This window comes from Odocoileus virginianus, unplaced genomic scaffold (assembly GCF_023699985.2).
Source record: "Odocoileus virginianus isolate 20LAN1187 ecotype Illinois unplaced genomic scaffold, Ovbor_1.2 Unplaced_Scaffold_1, whole genome shotgun sequence".
In the NCBI taxonomy this organism is placed as follows: domain Eukaryota; kingdom Metazoa; phylum Chordata; class Mammalia; order Artiodactyla; family Cervidae; genus Odocoileus; species Odocoileus virginianus.
Window position 1 is genome coordinate 2,596,415 of NW_027224263.1, and position 20,474 is coordinate 2,616,888.

The 20,474-nt window shown below is 38.9% G+C and overlaps 1 protein-coding gene across 1 annotated transcript in view; it reads right to left on the reverse strand.

The window, feature by feature from the left end:
* GUCY2F (guanylate cyclase 2F, retinal) overlaps nt 1–20,474 on the reverse strand; it is a 91,815-nt gene that overhangs the window by 36,653 nt on the left and 34,688 nt on the right. Inside the window, exons 6-7 of the mRNA XM_020898370.2 lie at nt 16,402–16,533; nt 9,655–9,744 (exon numbers count right to left, since the gene is read on the reverse strand). Coding sequence (XP_020754029.1) covers nt 9,655–9,744; nt 16,402–16,533 — 222 coding nt within the window. The remainder of the gene's footprint in view (nt 1–9,654; nt 9,745–16,401; nt 16,534–20,474) is intronic.

Consider the following 20,474-nt stretch of genomic DNA (forward strand, 5'->3'; position numbering starts at 1 on the left):
GTGATAAATACCAGAGAAGTCAAGTAAGATGAGAACAACTACACCTAGACACATCATAATCAAACTCTTAAAATCTAAAGATAAACTTTTGCAGGCAGTCAGAGAATATACAAAAACCTCTTCATCATTAAAAAAAAGTTAGAGTCAAAGGGACATGTGTGAAAAAACCTTCAGGTAATATCAAATTCAACAGTAAAACATTAAATTCTTTCCCTCTAGAGTCAAGAGTAAGACAAGGATGTCTTCCTTCACCATTTCTACTCAATACTGTATAATAGTATCAAAACATTGGTGAGAAGATTTAAAGAAAACTTAAACAAAGATCTGCACCACATTAATGGACTGGAAGACTCAATATTGTTAAGATATCCATTTTCCCTAAATTGATTTATAAATTCATATAACTCCCCATGAAAAATTCCAAAAGGGTTTATTAAAGTAATAGACTAGTAGATTTAAGAACTTATTGAAAATTAAAATGAACTACTCTAACAAAAACAATCTTGCAAAAGGACAATTTGCAGAGCTTACACAACTTAACTACAGGACTTACTCTGGAGCTATGATAATCAAGATAGTGTGATACTGGCAGTAGGATACACTGATGAGCTAATGAAACAGAGTAGAAAAGTCTAAAAACATACCCACACATATACAGTCAGTTAATTTTTCATCAAGTTGAAAAGTTAATTAAATGGAGACAGGAAAGCCTTTTGTAAACAATTGTTACTGGAACACTGGACATCTCTATGGAAAAAAATTAACTGTGACCACTACTCTCAGTCCATATACAAAAACAAATTCAAAATGGATCATAACTCTATATTTAAAATCTTGGAATAGGCAAAGATTTCTGAGCCACAAAATACAATAAAATAATAAATTGGGATTTCCTCAAAATTATAGTTTGCTTATCAAAAGACACCATTCAATAAACAGGTCACAGATTGAGAAAAAATATTGTAGAACATATATCTGACCAAAAGCAGGATATATAAAAGAATATCTACATGTCAACAATTAAAAGACAAAACTCTCAATTTTTAAAAAATGGGCAAAAACATAAAAAGACAAGTAACAAAAGAAGATATAGAAATGAATTATAAGCACTTGAAAAGGTGCTCAATAACTTTAGTTATCAGGAAAATGCAAATTAAAGTCACAATAATAAAACATTTTCTACACACTGGAAAGTTTTGCAGTATCAGAAATCTGTATCAAAAAGACAAATGTTGCTGAGAATTTAAAGTAACTGGAACATTTGTACATTTCTAACAGGAGAGTAAAATTTTATAACCAATTTGGAGAACTGTTTGTATGTTTCATGTAAGTTATACTTACATCTACTCTATGACTCAGACTATTAAGTATTTACCCAAGAGAAGTGAAAATATATGTTCACAAAAATACTTGTGCAAAAATGTTTACAGTTGCTTATGAAAAGACAACCCAACACACTAATCATCAGAAAAATGCAAATCTAAATTAAACTGCAGTATCATCTCCCACCCACTAGGACGGCTACTATAAAATTTTTTAAAAATAGATAATAAGTGTCAGCAAGGATGTGGAGAAATTAGAACTCATGTGCACTGTTGATAGGATTGTAAAATGGTGCAACTGCTATGGAAAACAGTATGGAGGTTACTCAAAAAATTAAAATTAGAACTACAATATGATCCAGAAATTCACTACTCAGTATGTATACAAAGAATTGAAAGGAGGATTTCAAAGAGATATTTGCATATACATATTCATAGCAACCCAAATGTCCATCAAGAAATGAATGAATAACATAAAATGGAATATTATCCAGTCTTTAAAAGGAAAACTATTCATACGCTACCACATGGATGAATCTTGAAGACATTATGCTAAGTGAAATAAACCAGTCACAAAAAGACAAATACCATATTATTCCACTTATATAAGGTGTCTAAAGTAGTCAAATCCATGCAAACAGAAAGTAGAATAATGGCTATCCAGAAATACAAGGAGGGGGAAAAGGTGAGTTGCTATATAATGGGAACAGAGTTTTATATTTGCAAGATGAAAAAGTTCCAGAGATGTGTTTCACAGCAATTTGAGTATATTTAACACTGTCGAACTGTACATTTAAAAATTGTTAAGATGGTAAAATTTACATAATGTGTTTTACATAATTAAACAAATATATATGGTTGCCTTAATCATAATGCAAAAAAAACTAGAAACAAGCCAAATTTTCATCAACAAGAAAATTATAAACAAACTGTGATATATTCATAAAATGAAATACTACTCAGCATTTTTTAAAAATGAGCTGATACTGATATATGTAAAAACATGCATTTATCTTAAAACATGCTATGTTGAGAGAAAAAAGGAGTGTACGCTCTATCACTCCATTTACATGAAATTCAAAAACAGAAATAAAATACTAATTCATGGTGATAGATATCAGAACAAATGTTGCCTTTGGGGTTAAAAAATATTGACTGATAAGGGAAACGGGATTTTCTGGGGTGATGAAAATATTTTGTATCTTGTTTTGAGGAATGGTTACATAGATAAATGCAGTTGTCAAAATTCATTGTACAGACCATCTAATTATACCTAAATAAAAAGTATGTTGGAAAAGACCCTGATGCTGGGAAAAACTGAAGGCAAAAGGAGAAGGGGGTGGCAGAGGATGAGATGGTTAGATAGCATCACTGACTCAATGGACGTGAATTTGAGCAAACTCCAGGAGATAGTGGAGAACAGGAAGCCTGGTGTGCTGCAGTTCATGGAGTCACAAAGTCGGACACACTTTAGCAACTGAACAACAATGAAAAAATGTATTTCCAAAACACACTGAGACATTACAGGAAGTGAAATAAGCCAGTGACACAAACACAAATACTGTATGATTCTGCTTCTGTATAGTATCTAAAGTAGTCATATTCATAGAGACAGAACATAGACTGGTGGTTACCAGGTATTGAGGGTGAGTGGGGAAAAGAAAAGTTTTGTTTAGTGGGTACAGAGTTTCAGTTTTACAAGATGTAAAGCTGTGATGATCTGTTGTAAAATAATGTGAATATACTTAACACCTAGAGATGGTAATTTTTGTTGTTTCTATCTAATTAAAATTAAAATTTTGAAAAACACGAGATACCCATAGAAACCAATTATGACTAAAACAAGAAAAACTAACAATATGAAACATTGGTGATGAGGTAGAGTAAAGGGAGTTCTCATAACTTGTGTGCAGGAAATGAAAATAGTAAAGGTTTGGTAGTGCCTTATAAAGTTAAACATGTACTATATTATAACATCCCTGGAGGAGGGCATGGCAACCCACTCCAGTATTCTTGCCTGGAGAATCCCATGGACAGAGGAGCCTGGTGGGCTACAGTCCATAGGGTCACACAGAGTTGGACACGACTGAAGCAACTTAGCACACACACACATATTTTAACATAGAAATTCCACTCCTAAGTATTTACCCAAGATAAATTAAAATATGTGTCCATAAAAAGACTTATCAAAAGCACATTCATATCAGTTTTATTCACAATAGCCCAAATTGGAACCAGCCTAAATGCCCATCAGTAGGAAAAATACATACATTGTGTTATATCCATACAATTGACTACTACTTAGCAATGATGAGAACAAGCTATTTATACTTATAACATGAATGAATCAGTCAGTATGCTGTGTGATTCCACTTACATAAGGTTATAGGATAAGCAAAATTAATTCAAGATAGGCCAAAAACCCAAAAACCCAGAACAGTGGTTTCCTTTGTGGTGTGGCAGCGGTGGGAGGGAGCATGAAATAATTTATTGATGAACACAAGGGAACTTTCTTGAGAAAAAGAAATGTTTTATATCAGAGGTCAGCAATCTTCTTCTGTAAAGGTAAATATAGTAAATATTTTAGGCTTGGCAGATTATATATGATTTCTGTTGCAACAATCTTTGTTTTCTTTTTTTAATAACCCTTAAAAAATGTAAAACACATTCTTAGCTACCAGGATGTAATAAACAGGCCAGGGGCCTTATTCTATTTCATAATAGAAGTCTAGATTATATGCACATATCCCTTCATCAAAATTATATATCTATTTTATGAGCATTTCAATGTATGTATTTTACCTCAAAGATACAAAACTGAAAAATAACAACAACAATAATAACCAAGTTAGAGATGTGGGAAGTGAGTGGAGGTATAGATGAAATAATAATTGTAGAGTGTTGGTAACTGTTGAAGTTGGGTGACAGGCATATGGTGTTTAGTTATGTTAATCTGTTTACTTTGCATGTGTTTGTTATTTTCCATAATAAACATCTTTAAAAAGAAACACATCTACGATGTAGCTGAAGCAGTACTTAAATGGAAATTTCTAGCTTTAAGTGATTGTATTAGAAATTAAGAATCAATTATAAAAACTTCCAGCTCAGAGGAGACTGAGGCACAGAGAGGTTATGTGGCTAATGACACAGGCTGGGCTGACACTTGCAGGCTGCCTGCAGCCTCCTACCCTGACCCCACACCAGGCACCACGTCATCCCGGGACAGGTGAGCACATGAACACCTGGCACAGAAGCAGCTCTAAAGGGCAAAATCACAGTGCCTGGCTCTCAGGATGAAAGAATGTAATACATTGGCAGACTGCCAAAATGTGTTTGGCACTTAGTGAGTATCTATAATATCAACTATTTATTTATTATGATTATTGACATAAGAACAATTATCCTCCTTCCAGAGAATCAAGCAAGGATAGGAGGCTTAGTTCCGGGCTGGGTCCTCCTAACAGATACAGAAGGATCCTGCCGTTTCTGCTCTCACCTGCCTCAGGATTTCCTTACCATTTTCTTCTCAATGATTCATATTTTCTTGGGTATATCATATGCAAAATAAAGCTACATGAAAAGTTCATTATTAAAAAAAAAAACCTTCCAGCTCAAAAAAAACTAGAAAAAAAAACAACAAATTAAAAACAAAGAAACTAAAGGAAATAATCAGAATACAAATCAATGAAATAGAAAGCAGACATACAAATGAGAAAAATCAACAAAGCCAAGTTTATTTCTGAGAAAGATTAATAAAATTGATAATCTAGCAAAACTGATCAAGAAAGAGAAAATACAAATTATCAGTATCAGAAATGAAAATGGGAGCATCACTACAGATCTTAAAACTATTTAAAAGATTGCATGAACATATTATATGCAACTTTATGCTGGTAAATTTGACAAAATATATGAAATGGACAGCTTCCTTGTAAGCTGTAACTTACTAAAACAGATACGGAAAGAAATAGAAAGTTTGAATAGTCTAATATTTATTCAAGATATTGAATCTGTAATTTAAAATCTCCACACAAAAAAGAACAATAGGAATATATTTAAAGAGATTTAAGCAGAGAATTGACAAAATCAGGTTTGATTTTGATTCAGACTGCAGTGTGGAGAAAAGATTTCACCAATGGTGAAAATGGATGTGCATAGCATTAAAAAAAAAACTGCCAGTGGTTGCCAGTGGTTAGGGGGAGAAAGATGTGAATAGACAGAACATAGAGGATTTTTAGGGCACTGAAACTATCCTATATGTTACTGTCAATATAATGGTAGATACGTCATTATGCATTTGTCAAAACTCATAGGATATACTACCTTATATGAACCCTAATGTAAGCTATGGACTTGGAATGATAATGATGTGTCAATGCATGCTCATGGGTTATAATAAATGTACCATTCTGGTTCAGGATGTTGAATAGTGTGGGAGGCTGTGTGCATGAGTGGGGGCAGGGGGTGATGGAAACTCTCTCTACTCTGCTTAGTTTTGTTGTGAACCTAAAACTGTTCCCCCAAAATTCTCTCTTTAAAAAGAAAGACAGTAGCAGTAGCTCTAGTGGGTGATGATGGGGGCTTGGACCAGGATGATAACAGTAAAAATAAAGGAAGAGAAGAACATAGGAGGTTTAAGAAAAATTGAGAAGCTTTGAAAAATGGATTGTAGAAACCAATGAAGTACAGTAATGGACTTAAAAGACAATGTTAAGGTGCATTTTAAGATGAGAGACATGAATTTATAGTGGAAACAATATATTTTGCATGACTTTCTGCCATAATGCTTGGTTGTTCAAGTGCAGGCACAAAGAAAGTTAAGAGTTAGGGTCATCTAGAATGTGAGTTTTATAAATTTACCTGACCAAAAAGACAGAAATAATGCTTTCAAATGATCAATTATGTAATCTAAGGTGGACCTGAAATGGGGTGGGAGACAGTAGAGGTCTGGAAGACCCAATGAAAGTATAGGTACAGTTCAAAGAAGAGAAGGCTATAGTCAAAGAGTGTGATGTTTGAATCTATGATTTTGGAAGTAAAGCATTTTCAGTAGCAATTATAGATAACAACAAAGCCCAAGGTATAATGATAGCAGTGGGTGGCTAAAGTGAAATGGAAGAGATGATCAGAGATTACATGGCAAGGAACTAAGTAGCCAAGGTATTAGATGATACAGGGAGTATGCTGCTCAGTTCCACATGATGGGAAAGAACATGAGGCTGAGAAACAGACAGAGCTTGATTTTCCTACATACACCTTTGCAGAAGTTGGGACCCTAAAAGATGTTGGAAGTCATCAGTCCTTTGGCTTCTGACTCCAGCTGCTTCTCTTTCAGGAACATCAATCTGACTGTACAGGACTCCCTTCTGTAGCTGGCTCACCAAGATGTGTTTTCCAGTCTGGCCCCTGGTACCCAGACCTCAACACGTCAAGGTCATGAAAGCACAGAAGTAGTCAAAGCAGTGTTGGACTCACAGTGGTAGCATCATCAGATCACCTTCCTGCTTCATAGAAGTACTGCTGCTGCTGCTAAGTCACTTCAGTTGTGTCCGACTCTGTGCGACCCCATAGACGGCAGCTCACCAGGCTCCTCCATCCCTGAGATTCTCCAGGCAAGAATACTGGAGTGGGTTGCCATTTCCTCTCCAATACATGCATGCAACCCCATAGACGGCAGCCCACCAGGCTCCTCCGTCCCTGGGATTCTCCAGGCAAGAATACTGGAGTGGGTTGCCATTTCCTCCTCCAATGCATGCATGCAACCCCATAGACGGCAGCCCACCAGGCTCCTCCGTCCCTGGGATTCTCCAGGCAAGAATACTGGAGTGGGTTGCCATTTCCTTCTCCACATAGAAGTACTAGAAAGGAATTAAGACTTTTTACAAGATAAATTCTGAAAAACTGTCCTACACCCTAGGACTGAGTTAATATCTGCACCTGACATGGCAACACAAGTTAGTAAGGGGGCACAAAAAGATGTCATAAGGATAATGGGAGCCAGTTTTCTAACTGTTGGAGAAAGGAGTTACAAGTGTGAAAAGGAAAAGAATAGAATGAACTCTGTGGCATTCATTTATAACGGGAGGTATTAGATATGATAGATACATAGATATATACATAGATAAATAGATATACAGATAGATTGAATGAAACTAAAACCACTGATATAAATGTATGAATAAATGGTACAGAAGGTAAGGCTCTTTCTTACTGTACAATCCCAACAAATAAACATAGAAAGAATGCTAGAGTTAGAGGGTCATTAATGGATGACAAAATTAGTAGTATAAATTTGATGAAAAACAGGATATTTATACAGACTCAAAGTATTAATTACAATAGAGAAAAATAACAGTAGCCTTACAGTGGCAAAATCTGGTAGACACCACCTAAAGCAAGTAATCAAAATTAATATCATGCACATCCAAATAAGAATGTCTTTGTTTTTAGGAAATAAACACTGACGTATTTAGAGGTAAAAATGTATGGTGTCTACACCTCACACTGAAATGGTTCTGAAAAAAAGAATATATAGTCATTCCTCAGTATCCATTGGGGATTGATTCCAGGACCTGTGAGGATACCAAAACCCATGGATACTCAAGTCCCTTATATAAAATAGTATAGTGGGCCCTCCATTTCCTTGGGTTTTACACCTGCATATTCAACCAATTCAAGGTTGGTTAAATTGGGGTAGTGGAACCTGTGGATTCTGAAGGCCAACTGTACATAAATTTATAAACAAAGAATGAAAAGCACTAGGCAAAATGTAAACAATTGTTGAACCTGGGTAGGATATACAGGAGTTCCTTGAATTATTTTTGTAGCTTCTCTGTAAGTTTGAAATTATATCAAAATTTTAAATTACCCAAAAAAAAGATATCATGGATGCACTCTACCTTGGGCCTTCTTATTTCCATATTTTTAGCTTAGTAGTTCCCCTAGGTCTGGCCATTTTGGCTCTATACTTTGGATCTAGCTCTTTGTTTGGCATTCCAGATGATCAAACCAGTGTGGAACTACCCATTCTAGCTCTGATCTTGGTCTCCCTTCCGGATTCCTCCTCATTATTTTTCCTTCAGCTCCAGGCATCAAAACCACATGCAGGGCTTCCCTGGTGGCTCAGTGGTAAAGAATCCACCTGCCAATGCAGGAAACACAGGTTCGATCCCTGATCTGGGAAGATCCCACATGCTGGAGCAACTAAGCCCATGTGCACCACAACTATTGAGCCTGTGCTGTATAGCCCACAAGCCACAACTACTGAAGCCCGCATACCCTAGAGTCCATGCTCCATGACAGGAGAAGCCACTGTAATGAGAAGCCTGAGCACTGCAACTAGAGAGTAGCCCCCACTTTGCAACTAGAGAAAAGCCCAAGCAGCAACGAAGACCCAGCACAGTGAAAAATGAATAAATAATTTTTTAAAAAACAACTACATGTAAAAGAAATACCAAATCATAACATCTCATTGGGATCCATGGGTCGCAGCTGGTCTCCCATAGCCCACACCTCTTCCATGTCCCCATTTCCTTTGTTTTCTCACTAGTTCTGAATATAGCATGTGCCTCATTCAAACCTATTGGATTGATTTGAACTTGCCTGATTCAGAAATGTGAAGGAATCCATCATTATCTTCTAGAAATCCCATTTTCATGAGTCTGAAGGAACCAGACAGTCTCCACAAATCTTTTATGAACTCAAAGTTCCAAGGAGTTGATCTTAAATGGTTTGAGAGGGAGCATCATCATCTCTGCCTCATCTTTAGGCTGCTTCCTTAAACAACTCATCCAAGGACTTTTTGAATATAATTGGTGGGATTGGGAAGTCACCATTTGTCTTATATAAATAGAAATTACCAGATGACTTTTCTAGGTATAGCAGCTAGAGAATATGAAAGATTATGGGATATGTACTTAATAATAATCATAGTAGCTACCATTTTACAAAGAAGCTATATGTCAGGAAACGTGCAAGATGCTATACATGTATTATCTTAACGCTGGGAAGCAGACATTAATATACTCCTTTCACAACTAAGGAAAGTAAAGCTCAGAGTTTAGGTGATTTGCTCAAGTTAATACACCTCTTAAATGGCAGAGCTGGGATTGAATCCTTCATGTCTTTTTGACTCTGGAGTCTATACTTCTGCCATTCCATCATATAGTCATAACAAGTCAGTCACCTCCCTGTAGTTTCCCTGTACTGATTTGTTAAAAGACCTTCCTAACAGCTAGTATTTGTTACTTTGGAGAAATGATTGGTTTCAGTGGGAATATTAAACATATTTAATATTATGATATTTAATAATATGAGAGAGAGTTTCTCATACCATTTCAAATATGTCACTTGCACTTGATTCGACGGATTTAATGTCTCCAAAATTTCCAGAGGGGAATTTTTTCAGCCATACCCAATCACCCTAGAAAGAAAAGGTAAAGAGTGTTGAGGAGCCTTAGTTGCCAACAGCTTTAGAGCAACTCTTCCCTTCAACATGAAGAGTTTATAGTTAGACCATCAACACACACAAGCTCTGTTCCTCTTTCTCACCCTCCACCCCATGGATATTCTGTATTCCAAGCTAAAAAGGATGTCATACGGAGAAGTTACAGTTTAAAATTCCAACTAACTAAAGACAGGGAAACAATTGCAGGAATGCAGACCCCAGAAAAGGAATGATACTGATCTCTACAACGACTACCTGAACTCACTGCAGAAAGTGCTGGGTCATTTCACTCATTCATAGCTAAGTGATGTAGCACCAGGTTTCCTGCGATTAATGGTGATGGTTGGTGGTTGCAATTCTGACTGCCTTGAGGCGTCTGTGGTGAGAGATGTAGGGCAGGAGATGCAGTGCAGCCAATGTTGCCTGCATTTACCTTGATCCATTTTTCTCTCATGGGACAGGCCATTTGGGGGCCTTTTATGCTTTAATCATAAACCAATTGGCTTCAACACCAATTAAACATTTTTCATTTGGATGTACAAGTGTACGACCACAGTAACATGAGTAATCTAGACTTTTTCAGAAGTCTATTTCTGACTTTTTAAGCACAAAACTGATTTTCTAAGGCTGCCTGTCAAGTCAAAAACAACAATTATTTTATTGTCTTCACTTTAACACCGGTGCCTGCTAGATAATTTTCTCCTACCTGCACAGCCTCAAGGATTCATCAGTCACCAAGCCCTATTTAGTTTCTGTCCAACCCAAATTCGAAAAAAGCAATACATATATAGATACCTTTTTCTCTGTAATAATAATAATGCCTGACATTTGCACAGCACTCTCTCCTCTTCCAAGTGCTTTCACATCTATTACCTATAGCCTGGAGATTCCATTTCAGGCTGCACCAATTTGTCATCAAGTAGAGATAATAAAGCAGAGAGCTCTATACAGTCAAATTCCAAGAATAAGAGAGTGTAGCCACTCTCTTATTAAGGAATATATCCAGCTGTGGCACTGCATCGGAGACCAGCCGGAGGCGAAGGCTAATAACAGGAGCTACGGGCATCTGAGTTACTTGCCTCTACTGTGTGTCAGAGGGCATCTTCTAGTAAGGAACTCAAAACCCTTTAACTAGGAACTTGCTTTCAGGGGCCTTCAGCAACTGAAAAGAACTATGCCAATCAGGCTCATGCTCACAAAGTTCAGAAAGGTAGTCTAGGACCAGTGCCCATCTGCACTAGAATGGTCAAAGTACCAATTCCTGGTCTCTTGCCTAGCAACTCCCTGTATGTGGCCCCATACCAGCTACATCACAGTCACCAAGGAACTGGTTAGGCAAAAGACATAGACTGGCTGGGCAGATGAAAACATGTGCATGTATGCACACTTACCACATCACTCTACTTAACCCCCCAAATTGTATGTAATTATTTTATATTGTTAGGTTAATCATGTTTCCATTATGGCTTGCAATTATAATGATCCTTCATTTAAAAAATAAAAGGAACTGGTTACAAAGGCCCATTCTAAGGCCCCCCCCCACACTTACTCACTTAGTCATGAGAGTCATGAGGGCCTGACAGCTCAAAGCTTTAGCCTTCAGAGGACTTTGTATTTTGTGCGTTTGTGCTCAGTCGCTCAGTTCTGTTCAACACTTTGCGGCCCCGTGGACTGTAGCCCTCCAGGCTCCTCTGTCCATGGGATCTTCCAGGCAAGAATACTGGAGTGGGTTGCCATTTCTTCCTCCAGGGGATCTTCCTGGCCCAGGGATCAAACCCATGTCTTCTGTGTCTCCTGCATTGGCAGACGGATTCTTTACCACTGAGCTACCTGCTCCTTTTCAGAGGACTCTGCCCAGGATCAAAGGCTGAAGTTTAAGCTGAAAGAATAAACTCTAATGGGAATTTACAAACTCAGCCCATGTGTGCGTTATGTGTGGGTTATACACTGATGGTCATTAATGCCTTTCAGCACCTTTGCAATTCTATTACTTGGATCATGGTCACTGCTAGCTTCTATGGCACCTTTGTGCTAATTAGCAAAGTTAAAATAATAATTGTGTGAGACTATTTATTACCTTGCAGCCTGTGGAAGCCCCGTGATGCTGGGCAGCAGCCCCAGCTGTATGTATCTATGCATATACCACATTTTCATTGATTCATACATTCTCCAGATGCCAGAAAACACTCCCCCAGCAACTTCAATACTCTGGGTATCATCAAACCCTGCCTGACAGGTAAGGCCTCTTCACAGGTTTGGAGTCAGGCTGTAGAGGTGCTGGTGAGAAGCTGAAATTGGGTCTATAGAAATATTAGGCAGGAGAAAGAAGTAATCTCAAGAAACTTCAGGGGTATTGTCAAGGTAGCACAAAGTCAGGTGCATATTTGTTTACCAGTGACTATGTATGTGCATAGTCAGGTATGCTGGTATAAATGTAGATACATGTGAAAGTTGCCCCCACCACCTCATTCCAGAACTAGGCTTAGAGGCCAGAATCTCTCTGCTCACTCCTGCACCACTCTCACATTAGTTAGTGTATGTCTACAGTGTGAATAGTACCCTCTTAGATGCTGACCCCTTGTGCAGTGTACAACCTGAACATCAGTACTGGCAGCCTTGACTCTGTCTATAGCCAGTGCCTATTACCTTCTTCCTGGAATCAGCCCTATTACAGACATGGGTTAGCTATCTCCCTTGCTTATTAACTTTTAATAAGTTAATCAGAGCTTTTTTCCTGCCAAATCACCAAATTTGAGAGCTTCATAGTTAAAGAAATTAAAGCCTAAAGAGATTAAATGACTGGCCCAAGGTCAGAAGGCTAGGTAGTAACAGAAGCAAGGTCTTCCATCTCCCACTTTGTTGCTCTTTCTTCCCATGGGCTTTCTTTAGTTTGGGGTCTTTGTGTGTTTGTTTTAAGATTTAAATACTTCTCACGAACTTTATAAGCAAAATTTTATTGAGTCTGTGTGTGTCCTACTTTATTAATAACGAGGAAAAGGGAGGATATGGGCAGGTTTTATTTTTGCCACACATGCACCATTTGTTTTGTTTTGTTAAGAGAAAGAATGATAAAATATCAATACTTCACTCATCATTCATTTTTTCATTAAGAGGAAGAAACATCAAACTCTATCCACTGAAGTTTTTAAGTCCATAAATTTTGCGCTAAGGCCATGTTGTATTAACTAAGAGCCAAGAGAATTAGGTTCTACACCTGGCTTTTTCTCAAATTCAAGGGTGGCCTTAGGGTAGCTGGGCTTCCCAGGTGGTGCTAGTGGTAAAGAACCCGCCTGCCAATTGCAGGAGACATAAGAGACGTGGGTTCAATCCCTGGGTCAGGAAGATCCCCTGGAGGAGGGCATGGCAACCCACTCCAGTATTCTTGCCTGGAGAATCCCATGGACAGAGGAGCCTGGCAGGCTACAGTCCATGGGGTTGCAAAGAGTAGGACACAACTGAAGTGACTTAGCATGCAGGCACGCATGCTTAGGGTAGTCACTTCATTGGCCTGAGTTTCAGTTTCCCCACCAATAGAGCTGGACCACTTAGATGATTTCTAAGCTCCTTTTCAGCTTTGATGATCTGATTCTGTGATGAGAGAGAGAAGATGGCTGTGGAAAGGAAAGGGGTGGAGAGAAAGAGCTACATGGGATCTAGAAGGTGGGAAGATAGAAAAAAAGGTTCTGGGAAAGAGAGATGGATGTGGAGGATGTGTGAGGGAGAGACAGAAATGGGATAAAGAGAAAAACACAGGGGGAAGTGAAGAGGCAGAGGAGTCAGAGAATGAAGAGGAGGAACAGCTCAGTGGGTTCTCTCTGAGTGTGTCAGGGTGGCACTACTGCTTGCCTCACCCTTCTTCCCTATACAGTGGCTATTAGAACAGATCCTGACATGTTCCCTTTGCATCTGCTGGCCACAGCTCTTTCTCCCAAGCAGCCTGCTCAGCTAGCTTTCCTGGTTCATCTCTGAGTATAAGGGCTGAGTTTCCTGCACAATTCCAGAAGATATGCACCCGTGTGTCCCATCAAAGTATGAATCTGTATCAGTGTATTACAATGACTAGAAAGGCACGTCCTAGAGAAGCCTGTCCTTTGTTACTAGGTATCTGCTACTCCAGGCACATTGTCTGGAGCTTCCATATCTTCCAATAAAAATCTTATGAAAATTCTCTTTAAACAGAAACTAGATAATGAATCTTCTTTAAAACACGCCTAATAGAGGGCCGTTTCAGAAGGCATACTGAACCTCTTTGTTTGGTCTGTTGATTTGATTGACTTCTGCTCTTTCCCAAAGTCCTCCTCAATCTAGCTAGACAGTTTTCTAGCTTCAGCTGTCTTTCTTTGCATGCTGACCTCGTGGTGTGGTATTATTCTCACTAATACCCTCCTTTTGTGCAGATAAACATCCCCTATGGACTGTGCAGTTCAGAAATACCCATGATCTGAATGACCAACAACAATCATTATGGCAACTAACTCAACTGTTTGCCTCCTTCCAAAATGAGGAAATATCTGACAGATTCTTAAAGGCCAATTACATACAGATGTTTATTTTTTTCTCCTTCTTCATTCTATACCAAAACCTTTCAGCTCCACCAAATAAAGCATACCACAATTTAACACATAAACTCTTCTGCAGAATCAGAGAATCATAGAACATTTGAGCCCAAAGAGGCCCCAGAGTTCTCTCAGTTCAGCAATTCTCAACCCTGGCTACACACATAGGGGAACTTAAAAAAAATAACACTGCCTGGGCCCACCCCAAACCAACTGAACCAGAGTTACCAGGGGTGGAGCCTCATAGATATTTTTTTGTTTCCCACAGGGCTTCCCAGGTGGTACTAGAGGTAAAGAACCTGCCTGCCAATGCAGGAGACATAAGAGACACAGGTTCAATCCCTGGGTCTGGAAAGATCCCCTGGAGAAGGGCATGGCAACCCACTCCAGTATTCCTGCCTGAAGAATCCCATGGACAGAGGAACCTGGTGGGCTGCAGTCCATGGGGTCGCAAAGAGTCAGACCACATGCACACACAGAGATTCTAATGAGCAGCCAAGATTAAGAATTTAGTTAAACCCCTCAATTTACAGATGAAAAACCAAGAGACTGCCTTAGGTGTTGAGATTTACTTCAGAATCAGAGGCATCAATACATCTGTAAAGCCAGCAGCCTCATTCCATTTGACGTTCAAAAGATTATCTTGAGATTACCTTATCTTTGGTCTTTGAGAGTGTAGAATTTTCAATTCCCCAATAACTCAAGTTTACATTTGAATCAGATCTCCCCTTTGATTAAATTAAGTTCAAGGCAAGATCCAGAGGTTTCCTGCTCCAAATTTAAAGTCAACACACTTTCTGTAAACTGAGGAAAGATATACCATACTAACCTTGGTGTTTTAAGTAGCTATAAATTATTTATCAAATAGATGAGAGCATTCAACTCCATAATCCAATGATGGAGAACCTAAAAATTCATTCTGACCTGTTTTGGACTTTCTTTGTAGTTACTATTAAAGTTGCGAGCGTTTGCTGCTTGGGGAGTGTCTTCAAACAAAACAAGGAAACCACACTGGAAAGGCCTCACTTTGGAGGGACAGAAAGGCAGTCTGGTTTCCCTTTTATCCACTGCTTAACTCTTTCCTGGGTTTCCCTGATAGCTCAGTTGGTAAAAAAAAAAAAAAAAATCCACCTGCTACATTGCAATCGACCCCAGTTCGATTCCTGGGTGGGGAAGATCCCCTGGAGAAGGGATAGGCTACCCACTCCAGTGTTCTTGGGCTTCCCTTGTGGCTCAGCTGATAAAAGAATCTGCCTGCAATGAGGGAGACCTGGGTTCGATCCCTGGGTTGGGAAGATCCCCTGGAGAAGGGAAAGGTTACCCACTCCAGTATTCTGGCCTGGAGAATACAGTCCATGGGGTCGCAAAGAGTCGGACACAACTGAGCAACTTTCACTTTAACTCTTTCCTGCTGAGAAAAAACAGTTCATCTCTCCAACCGATGTGAGATTTATTCTGGTCACCAAATGCCAGTATTTTAGATCAAGGGGTTGGACGTAGTCTTTTAAAGCTTGAAAGACAGAAATGTAAGTGAAATAAAAAGGATTTCTATTTTAGACAGCAGAAAGTAACCTGTTACTCCATGAATCAGTACAGACTGAGAAAAGAAATGAATAATTTTTAAAAGATTTCCATAATATCGGAGAATAACAGGTATAGGAAGAAGAACCAGAATATGAAGAGTTTGTCCCAACCCTTACTCTATATAAAGCATATCTCTAGACATCACATCACAAACAGTTCACCAGGAAATAATTTCTTCTATTATTATACCTATGTCTTCTGGAATGAGTGACATGGTTAAGTGTTAAGTCTGAGTCTCACAGACTTTTTTCCACATTCATAGTAAATAAACAGTGTGGAAAGATCAGTGAAGTTGTAAGTTAAGTAGATTAGTTGCTGAGGAAAATGGTCAGCTGAATGAGTCTGTAAGGGGATAATGGACAAAAAACTTACCAAAAGGAAAGACTTACCAAAGCCTCAACATTTTTGCACAAAAACTAAGCAAGTTCTAAGTCACTGCCTCGTTTTAAAACCCAAGAAGGGCAGCAAATTAGATAGCTGTTGGATATCCTACCTCATAAATCGCTATGTTGGAGTTTTCACAGGTCGCTGGAGTTAGACTCCCTGAAGAAAAGGAGAGTCTTGGGGACCTTCCACTCTGGACCTCTGACATGATCTGGAAACTTACACTGGCGCGACTTCCTCTCTGTGAAAGGATTAAGAAAGTTCATGAACAAAATTATCATGATTAAGGACAGAGCACAGAGCTATGATATAGGTACTATGTTTATCTGGTATTTTTTTCTTTTTTTATTCCTAAGAAAGTAACTTTCTGAGCTGAGCTCTATAAACATGACATTTATTCATTTTTCCTATTGCCAGCATTTTTTAATGCTACAATTGGCTCTTTGCTTCACCTCCATATGCCATAAAAGAAAGTCAGAGATTTCCATATATTTCCATCTCCTAGAGAAGTTAGAGTGATTCTGGGGGACAAGAAAGAACACCAGTCATAATTCAGTGTGGGACCCTCATTTACAAACAAAAATGAGAAAAGGATGAAAATCTAATGTTTTGAAAACATCGAGTGCAGAACTAGGACAGAATCCCACCCTTCTGGCTGTTAGGCCTAGTTCTTTATGTTACACCATCTTGCATGCATGCTCAGTCACTCAGTCGTGTCCAACTCTTTGTGACCTCATGGACTATAGCCTGCCAGGTTCCTCTGTCCATGGAATTTTCCCCAGGCAAAAATACTGGAGTGGGTTGCCATTTCCTTCTCCAGGGGATCTTCCCAACCCAAGGATCAAACCCACATCTCCTGCATTGGCAGGAAGATTCTTTACCACTGAATCACCTGGGAAGCCCATACCATCTTGAATGACATCCTTTTTCCATGCAGGCAAGATTCATGACACAAGGTATTTCAGAAAGCAATAAGATGGTAGAGAGTAGATCATCTACCCATGATTTATAAGTCTGATGCTTTATAAGTCCAGGTGGCGCTAGTGGTAAAGAACCTGCTGCCAATGCAGGAGATGTAAGAGATGCAGGTTCGATCCCTGGGTTGGGAAGATCCCCTGGAGGAAGGCATGGCAACCCACTCCAGTATTCTTGCCTGGAGAATCCCATGGACAGAGGAGTCTGGTGGGCTACAGTTCATAGGGTCACAGAGTTGGACACGACTGAAGCAACTTAGCACACACATAAGTCTGATAAAAGAGGGCTAGGAAGTGCAGTTAAATGACAAAAGGAAGGATTGTCTGAAATCTTTGTTAACCTTTAAAACTGAACATCTTCAACTGAACTTAATATCTTCACCTGAACCAGCAAACTTATTTTATATGAAGAAATATCTTCTGACCCAGGGATCGAACCCTTGTCTCTTACATCTCCTGCATTGGCAGGCAGGTTCTTTACCACTAGTGCCACCTGGGAAGCCCAATCAATCAACAGGTTCCTCATATTCTTCTCCATGTCTCCAAATATGCCTTTTTAGAATTATAGCAATGCAGACTTAGTAGTCACATTTGGTATTGTCTAGGCTATTCCCCGCCCCCAACTCTAACACTCTCATTTTACAGTGAAGAAACAGAGACCTAGGGACGGGAAGAAGAATGTGGATGTTATATTTCTGGTCCTGTGTGTTCTTTCTACCACATCATGCTTTGTTTCACTCTTGTTTGCCAATAAAAATTAATCTTAAGTACTGTCAACACACTCTGCCCTTAATAGTCTTTGATAAACTAAAAATTACCAGTTGATTTAGCCCCGAGTTCAGTTCATTCCACCAAGACAAGACTATCACAAAGCTCCAAGGCAATGGTAAACTACACCCAGCCCTTAATGTGTTGAAATTCCAACAGTTCAAGATTCAGACAAGATGGAAAACTTGACTCTTCACATAACCCTTGCATCAACCTGAACTCTCCTCAAGAGAGCAAGGCTAGAGAAGAATCTACTTCCCTTTCAGTCTTTATTTGCCTATCTCAGCAGGAGCACTTAAATTAGTATAATGAGTTATAGACCTCTTCATGAAGGCCAAAGGAGAAAGCAAGAGAATCTGCCAAAATCCACATACATTTGGACTTCAGCTTCGCTTTCTTCTAAAAATTTCCTTTCCTGACCTGACTTCTCCTGACTTGCCAATTTTTCTAGACTGAATTAATTTTATATTCACCAAGAGTTTATACTTTCAGACATTCCATTTGGATGGAATTCTTGACTTGGCTTTGACCGATTAGACCCAGCCAGCTGCAAGTTTGTGACTACACAACATTTAAGGAAAATGTATGCTTCCCTATCTTTTCCCATCAGAACCCCTGATACAAGCCAAGTGCCAAAAAGGATGTGAAGGTTAAGAGCTAGGTTCTCCTATGGTAGTGCCATCTCTTTCTACCTGGGCCAATATAGTCAAGAAGAAGAAGAACACTCCCTCTAAGGCTATCTATTTCAGTTGCTATTCATTTTTATCACTCCTATGGTGAAAAGTGATGATGATTGTTTTTTTAAACTCTCATTATGTCAAAATTTATGCACAAGTGAAAGAAAAGATCTATTATCATGAACAAGATTTTAAAACTTTAGGTACTTTGTTCATCTGGAGCTAGCACTATTCTGCTATTTATGGTGGTTTTCTGAGGACTAGTATGAAAGCCAAACATGTTTTGTGTCTTAGTAGGAAAGAGAGGATGGGCTTCCAGGGGACTCAATGGTAAAGAATCCACCTGCAATGCAGGAGACCCAGGAGATGCAGTTCGATCCCTGGGTCAGGAAGATCCCCTGGAAGAGGAAATGGCAACCCACTCCAGTATCCTTGCTTGGGAAATCCCATGGACAGAGGAGACTGGCAGGCTATAGTCCATGGGGTTGCAAAGAGTTGGACATGACTGAGCATGCACACAAGTACAGGAAAGAAAGAAGCCATAGGTGAAGGAGGTTTTATATTTACTGGACCACCGCAAGGCCTATACAAAGGAAAGGATAATTCAGTTCAAAATTGTTTATTGTTTTGATCCTTTAGACCCAAAATATCTAGGCAATTGACATGAATTGTCATTTTGACATTTCAAATGTCAAATGAACATGGAACAATGGACTGGTTCCAAATTGGGAAAGGAGTATGTCAAGGCTGTATATTGTCACCCTGCTTACTTAACTTATATGCAGAGTACATCATGTGAAATGCCGGGCTGGATGAAGCACAAGCTGGAATCAAGATTGCCAGGAGAAATATCAACAACCGTCAGATATGCAGATGACACCACCCTTATGGCAGAAAGCAAAGAGGAACTAAAGAGCCTCTTGATGAAAGTGAAAGAGGAGAGTGAAAAAGCTGGCTTAAAACTCAACATTCAAAAAACAAAGATCATGGCATCCGGTCCCATCACTTCATGGCAAATAGATATGGAAACAGTGACAGACTTTATTTTTGGGGGCTCCAAAATCACTGCAGATGGTGACTGTAGCCATGAAATTAAAAGACACTTGCTCCTTGGAAGAAAAGCTATGACAAACCTAGACAGCATATTAAAAAGCAGAGATATTACTTTGCTGACAAAGGTCCATCTAGTCAAAGCTGTGGTTTTTCCAGTAGCCATGTACAGATGTGAGAGTTGGACCATAAAGAAAGCTGAGCGCCAAAGAACTGATGCTTTTGAACTGTGGTGTTGGAGAAGACTCTTGAGAGTCCCTTGGACTGCAAGGAGATCAAACCAGTCAATCCTAAAGGAAATCAGTCCTGAATTTTTTTTTTTCATTTATTTTTATTAGTTGGAGGCTAACTACTTTACAATATTGTAGTGGTTTTTGTCATACATTGACATGAATCAGCCATGGATTTACATGTATTCCCCATCCCGATCCCCCCTCCCACCTCCCTCTCGACCCGTAAGATTTTAAAAATAGGTTTATTTCCTTTGATCAAAACTTTACTATATATTGCTTCATTTGGACAATGACTACTAGCCATCTGCTTTTATTACTGACCACCCATTTCAGGATAAAATACTTTGTCACAGAATTGAATACTTGTTCTCTTAGTATTAGGTTATCTATTTGGGTTGGTTTAGAGCTTGTACTTCAGTATCTACCCTTCCTAATTGAGGTGGGAAATTTCATACAAGCTATATTGAATATGACAAATCT